Source organism: Pundamilia nyererei, unplaced genomic scaffold (assembly GCF_000239375.1).
Source record: "Pundamilia nyererei isolate P.nyererei 1_Seehausen unplaced genomic scaffold, PunNye1.0 scaffold00025, whole genome shotgun sequence".
NCBI classification, from domain to species: Eukaryota; Metazoa; Chordata; class Actinopteri; order Cichliformes; family Cichlidae; genus Pundamilia; species Pundamilia nyererei.
The window spans coordinates 5,099,526-5,106,844 of record NW_005187426.1 but is presented as its reverse complement, the minus strand read 5'-3'; the positions used below and the strand labels follow the sequence as shown (position 1 = coordinate 5,106,844).

The 7,319-nt window shown below is 39.6% G+C and overlaps 1 protein-coding gene across 4 annotated transcripts in view; it reads right to left on the bottom strand.

Annotated features, from left to right (window-relative positions):
* Positions 1-2,278: 2,278 nt before the first annotated feature.
* shf (Src homology 2 domain containing F) overlaps positions 2,279-7,319 on the bottom strand; it is a 92,419-nt gene continuing 87,378 nt past the window's right edge. For all 4 annotated transcript variants that reach the window (XM_005727689.2, XM_005727687.2, XM_005727688.1 and 1 more), the window contains one exon: positions 2,279-5,719. In XM_005727689.2, the coding sequence (XP_005727746.1) occupies positions 5,533-5,719 (187 nt within the window). In that variant the 3' untranslated portion in view covers positions 2,279-5,532. The remainder of the gene's footprint in view (positions 5,720-7,319) is intronic.

The window sequence follows — 7,319 nt, the reverse complement described above, 5'->3', positions numbered from 1 at the left end:
ATATACATATACATATACATATATATACATATACATATATATACATATACATATACATATACATATGTATAGTCATACTCATACCAAGTATGGGTATAATAAATATATAAGATCTGACAATTCCCCCCCAAAATTTAACAGATTAGTTATATTTTAATTGTATAACAATTACATTTTGATATGGTATTAAAGCATTTTCACATGAAGCCAGCAAGTTTGAGGAACAGACAGTCATTTTTATTTTTGACCGTTTACCTGTGTTTTTGTAGATCAATATAGCCCTATTTACTGGGCTTTGCCATTGTTATCACAAGGTGCCTTCAGTGCACTACAACCCTAGATGATAGAGCTTTTGACTAGCTTTGATAAATCAGATCTTTTTAAGACATGGACCAGAAATGGCTTAAACAGTTGGAAAAGGGTCCTTTTTAATGAATCAGGCCCTGAGCTTTGAAGCTGGCACAAATCTGCCCAATTATTCCCACAGTGACCTGGGATTCAGGTAATGAGCAAGGTTCTGGAGCGTGTCATTAAGGGCAATATATTAGGCCAATAGAAATCATCAATATCAGGCCTTTTGAAATGGTGTAAAAGCTTGTCTAATCAAGCAGCTTCACAGACAAGCAGAACATTACCAACACTATTCTCTAGATGAAATCCTCTGACGTGCTGTTGCAGGAGGATGGGATAGGGCTGGTATAATGGCTTCCATGCACTTTTGTTTTTCTGAAAGGAGGCAACTCACATGTTATTAACATAAGGTCTGTTACCTGAGATTGCTTTCTGCCCATCGTGACTGAGCAGAATATGAAATGAGCTTCTGATAGACACGAGGCCATTTTATCCCCTTGTGGCCCATTCATTGCTTTCAAGCCATGCTTTTATTCGTTAGCCTTCTTTTGCGGCACACTTTTTGCCCACAAAAGGTTCTTTGATGCATTTCATCCAGGGTGCTTTAACCCTTTACGGAGCTTCTCTTAAGGAGAACAGAATTGAAGCAAAGAGAAGGGTAAATATTCTAGAAAAACTACTGAGGGGAGTTTCTGAGGGTACAAAGCTTTCTCCAACAATCCAAAGACACGCATTTCAGTTTAACTGGTGATTCTAAATTGGCTTTAGGCGTGGATGTGAGAGTGTGAGATTGTCTGTCTCTCTGTGTTAGCTCTGTGATGGACTGGCAACCTGTTGAGGGTTTTCCCCATCTCTCTCTGTGGCAGCTGGGATAAGCTCCAGTTCCCTTCATGAACCTAAGCTGCGTAAGTGGTTAAAAAAACTGAAAATGCAAAGTTCTGTTTTAATTGTCTCTTTTTGACCGAGGTTGTAAGTCAGATTAATTTGTGTTGGGTATGAGAAAATGAAGGAAAATGTAAACCGACAATGTTCACTGTCATTTTTCATTTTATAGTTCTGCTAAGAAATTGCTGAAAAAAAAGAAAATACACAGAACAATTTGATTTAAACTAACCTAAAGTTGTGGGTTTTGCATAGTTCACCGTTCCAATTACCTTCAACAGCTGGACTCAGTATATGATAGTGCCATGGTGAACTGTCTGGTTGAAAAGTAAAGAACTAACAGAAAACAGTGCAGCTTTTATCCATTTACAGGAAGTAAATTTTTTAGAAAAGTTAAAAAACAAACAAAAAACTTAATCCTTTGTTGTCACATTAAACAAATTAACGGCACTGATTTTTTTTCTTCTTTCTAGCAGTTGTTTCAGAAACCTTTACAGACCTATGAATAAAACCATCACCAGGGAAAATTAACAGTTGGCCAAGAAATGGCTGCTCAATCTGTCACTTCAGGTTTTTTCCAAATGCTAAAAAAAAAATCATGTATTATTCACACTCTGTAAAATCTAGGATGGATGAGTACACCTTACATATAATTCTGATGTACAATAAAGGCCGAAAGATGTGATTAAAGGGAACCGGGAAACTAAATGTAGGAAACGCTGCCAATTAAACTTCAAAGGCAAGTCAAGATAATTGTACTGGAATGAAGAACAGAGTGAAAAATATATTACGAGACTGCAACAAAGTGGATCAATAAAGAACAACAAGGGTTTGCAGTACTGGCTTGATAATAGCTTCAGCATTCTGTCCTTGACTCAAACAATGGTCGCTCTTCACTGTTTATTGAAGGGCCTCACCATGGTAACTGGTCATGGCTGAGATTCTGAAAAGGGTCTTTTTCCCCCGCTTCTTTTACCAAATAATTACGAGTTTGCTTTATTGATCTGAGTCAGTGTAAAACAGGGATTGTCAAATCAAACTCAACTTTATTTTTGAAATGTATTTATTTTGTATTTATTTTGAACCTTGATGCCTCTATGTCCCCATACAATACATTCAATATATACATTTGGCCATGAGGGACTGTACAGAGATATGTTGAAGTAGTGCATACATACATGGCACGAAAATGTACACAAAGAAAACTCAAAGTTTCCACTTTACCACAGTCAAGTCTCAGGGCAAGTCTGTGGCTGATGGCTGCTTACACCAGTGCACACACATGCGCGCGCACACACACTCACTCATTCAACAAACACTGCTTCAAGCATGCACATTGTGTGTGTACGTACACCAACACACACAAGCTTTAAGACACTTCCGAGGGAGGAGAAGGGTTCTTTCAGGTTCTCATAAATAGATACACAAACGTAAAGAGAGCGTCTGCTGACTGCATCACCCTTTTTTTCAAGAACACCCTCTCCTCTGTCTCCTTTATTCTTCTTCTACATCTTTCCATCTTCTTACTCTCCAAAGCTAAGGCCTCTCTCTAGACAGTGCTGCCATCATACGCAGGATCTTTCCTATAGTAGGGTAACACTCATCAGCAGCAGTAACTTAATAAAGAGCTACTTTCAACATTTGATCTCTTAAGTAGTGAACATTCGCAACATAAAGAATTCAACACACACAGTTAATTTTAAATTTGCATTTCCTATTTGGATATCTTCTCTCGAGAAGCACATAGGTCCACTTCAACAATGCACTATTCCTCGATAAAGCTGCAGTGCCATGATGAGACACCCTCATGCGATAACAGCACCTGTCTCTTCACTTAATGCACCAGCAAAATATACCTCTAAATACATACCACATTCTGCAGTTTATTTTTTACTAATGCCACTCTAGTGATTAAATTTCTTCCTGGCAGACATCTTGTACCATCACATTTGTCATTAACATTTGTAGGAGGCACACACCTGACATTTTCCCTTCAATGACTGTAGTTTATAGTTGCATAGCACACAGCAGAGATAGTATTAAAGCCAAAAGTTAATTTGGCTTTATACAGAGTGGTCATGCTCACATAAGCCAGTTTCTAACTCTTAGTGTCTGTAACTTTTAGGTAGGACTAAAGCCTCTCCACCCCCAACTTTTTTTTCTAATTGCTCATTAAACCAATGGGTTTTTCAGCTCATAAAAAGTGTTAAAGTTCACCAATGAAGAAGAAGTTTGGTCACACATGCATCAGGCAGCCTTATTAAAATCACTTCTCGGTGCGACTACTGTTGGAAAATCGGCTTCTTCGGCTTATAATTTGCCAGTAACATTAGAAGCAAGCATGTCATTACTTTGAGTTGTTAAAATCCAATCAGCTTAATGAAAGAATACAGGAAGAAAGGGGGTAAAAACAACAACAAACAAATAAAAAAAAATAATAGTCAGCCATAGGTGGGGGGGTAGAGGTGACAATCTAAGAGGTTTGAGCTGTACCCGTCACCAGGGGCCAGCGGGGTTAAAAAAATAATAATAATAAGAAAACGACTGCAATTCTGAGTGTGTGCACACATTCTCATGTCCATACAAATACTGCACACACAGACCTGTTGGACACATGCATACTCACGCTTACACCTAGTATAGACATCTGGAGATTTTAATGAAAAGTGGAAGCATGACAGGTTGAAGGTAGGTGATTATCCGGTTTGGACACGCTGGACTGTAATCGATGTGTGTGCGGACGGGTACGCAATCGTCTCTCACATGAGGTTTAACAATCCTGTCGGACAGGAGACGCGGTGACTCGTGTCCCAGAGTGAGGCCACCGAGGCAAACTTGCACTTAGCAGAACTGGAAACAACAAAAATGCTGAAGCACCACAGCAAAAGAGGCTGGAGTAGTCCCATAAAACACGATCACGTTGGCACAGAACGATGAGGGTAGGGGTGGGGGGGAACGGGCCAATCACAAAGGAGTAACACATCAGTAATAATCACCCCAGAATAAATTACAGTCACAGAACAATTGTTAAAAGCAGAATTAGAAATCAACTGATCTAAGCGGACTGATTTGACCCATGCATTTTATAAGGCATTAACCAAACATTTCTTACTGACGTTGCACAGTATTATAATAGTCACTATACATACAGTTGCTGATCTGAAAAAACAAAAAACTGCTTGTGTTTTCATAAAACAAATCTCAGATTAATTGTATAAAAAAAAAAAAAAAGCATATTCCTAAAACTAATGATGCATTCTTTAAGGGAATTGGGAATGTCGAAGAGAGAGCAGATCGATGTCTGCAATCCCATTGTACCTATTGATCTGCACATGGGCGAATGAAATTGATTTTCTGAGGTAGACAATACAAGCATATTTCATTCTCCCGATGCAAAGCCATTCCAAGCAGGGGTAGTGGGGATAATTTGGTCCATTTGGACAGGCTCTGGTCTTTAGCCTCAGCCAAATGTACTGTGTCAGATGGGTTGACCCATCCATCATGCTCTCCTGCCTGTCTCAACACCACGGTACTTACATTGTCACTGGTGTGATACACCCACTCAATGATGGATAGCAGACAACATGCACTATGACAAGATAGAGAGATCAGTCTGCACAGCTCACAGGCTTGTTGTTTCCACGCAGCTGGGGACGCTCCATTCATACACAGCCAGTTTATTTAATATCTCGGCCACTGTATGAGGCACACGTGGACAATATCGTTCGACATGCATCATAAATGTTGCTTCCCTTACAGAGGTCTTATAATCTTCAAATCCCCTTTGCAATATGATTACAGTAGCAACAGAGCCTAACCGAATGAGACACTCAAACAAACATTTCAAATATAATCGTCATTTTGTGTACTCACAGGGTACAACAGTTTATGCTAAAAGGCAAATCCCAGTGACAAACGTTAAGTTGTACCTTTCTTTTTCTTTACGTCTTAAGTGCTATGGGTAATCAGCTCAACAGTCAGTGAAATGATGTTCTGTAGATAGTCAGTCTGATCTACTAAGCAGATGTCTATCATAAATAAAATAACATAACATAACATAACATAAAATAATAAAAAACTTCTGCAAATCTGAGTCTGTATGTATGAGATAGTAAGCAGAGGGCCTTCAAACAGGTCTGGAATCTGTTGGCCAGTGAGGTGAGTCAAGATCAGCAGTTTAGGATGCCACTGTTCATCTTCCCGTGAGCCTAGTGGGCTCTTTCCAGAGGGACAGGAAACAGCGAGCCACAGGTTGGCCCAAAGTACTGCAAAGCAGATGCCTGCAAGAGACCTGGAGCACTATAGTGTCCTGATGGCTACAGGGTAGAGCAGGGACATATGTTCAGCACCTTTGATGGGCAGCTTGCGGCTGGAGTAGAAATGGATGATCTCAGGCACGCTGTCGAAAGGGCAGCTGTTCTGGCCCAGGATGTACTTGTTCTCCTTGGTCCGTGACAGCTTCATGTGCATGAAGCCCTGGCTACTCCTGGAGACAGAGGAAGACAGAAAAAGCTCAAAACAAAATTCTGATCTTTACAAGACAAAACCAGATTATTTTTATCATGCTCTGACACAAAAAATCTTTGAAAAAAAATAATTTGTTTTGTCCCCACTTCCTATATTTCAGGAGCAAAGAGGCCTTTCCTTGCTTCAGGCTCTGTCCTTTCACCCAAAAAGGAATTTGATGACAGTTCATTCAGCTGACGTAAAGACATTTCACTCAAAACCGTCGAAAACAGTCGAGCCAATTTGTAAATGTTCTAAATATTGTAGTTGGGAGATATCAGTATGGATCAAAGCAACGTATTGACCGATTAGCGAGCAGACTGATATTGCCATTCCTGGAGTCACACCACAAGCATGCCTTAAAAAACACTAACAAGAGACAACAAGTATGTCAAAAGCATCAATCTATGGGAGTCCCAACAGATATCCTCTTTTGTCAGCTTCCCCTCATTTACTTCTCCAGTAGTTGTTCCCCACAGTATGTGACAGCGCTCTGAAAGCTGGATTACCTCTGATAACTTTGGAGGTGTCAGGGGAGGGGACTAAAAGGCAGGTTGCTTAAGGTGCTGGGTTTCACATGCAGTGCATAAGGATGAGGCTAATGAACCCCCAGGATAAATCACTCAAGCTGCAGCAATAAATGCACAGCAAATTAAAAGCTCCCCGCGTGTTCCAAGGAGCCTTCGATCAATACATTTTACAGCTTGCCAGTAATCTTCTGCTTTAAAATAGAAAATTACTTTTTTTCCCCCACTTGGGAAGAGATGCAACAGTAAGCTTTAGCGAGTAAGTGACACAAAACTAATGTTCACTGTAGCGTGTTTTGTAAATATTCTCTTTTAGTAATTTGACTTTACAAACTACATTAGCATAACAGCTTTTTCAACCAGCAGCAAATGCCTCCAGCAGGTTATGATTGCTTTAGGCACAGTTCATTGACATTATAACCTGTCCTCAAAAATAAAGTGCACCAGCACCTGCCTAACATTTATTTTTTGGAAAATAAACTCTCGTGCAAAAGTTAAGAGGGGATAATATGTTAACCACATGTAGTAATAAAACTCCTATTTTTCACTAACCTATCAAGCAAGGATAACAGCGGTAAAGGTATTTACTTATGAGGCCAGTCAGTATAATCTACACTATTCCATTCTGTGCTTCAAAGTTTATACCGAGCAGGGCTCTTGTGAAAACTGTGAAAATGCAGGTTTAGTATATAGAGAGTGTGGAGATATTCTAACCACAACAGACAGGAGCAGTGGGCTGTCAAGGCTGTTGATGAGGCTGCCACATGAAGCAACTACAGCAAATAAATTTATGTTTTTCCACAGTAAATATATGCATATTTTTGTAGTTATGCCCATTATCTTTGATGAACAGGAGTGACAACTTGGCTTTAGGCACCTGAAGCATCAGGCCGTTCTTTACTTATCTCCTAATTGCATGTATGATGCCGGTGGATATGTTCTCTCTCTGATGCACAGAGAAAACCCAGAACAAAGATAGCAATAAGATGAAAGGAAAAACAAAAAAACCAACAACAAAATACATATACATACATATATACATGTACATACATA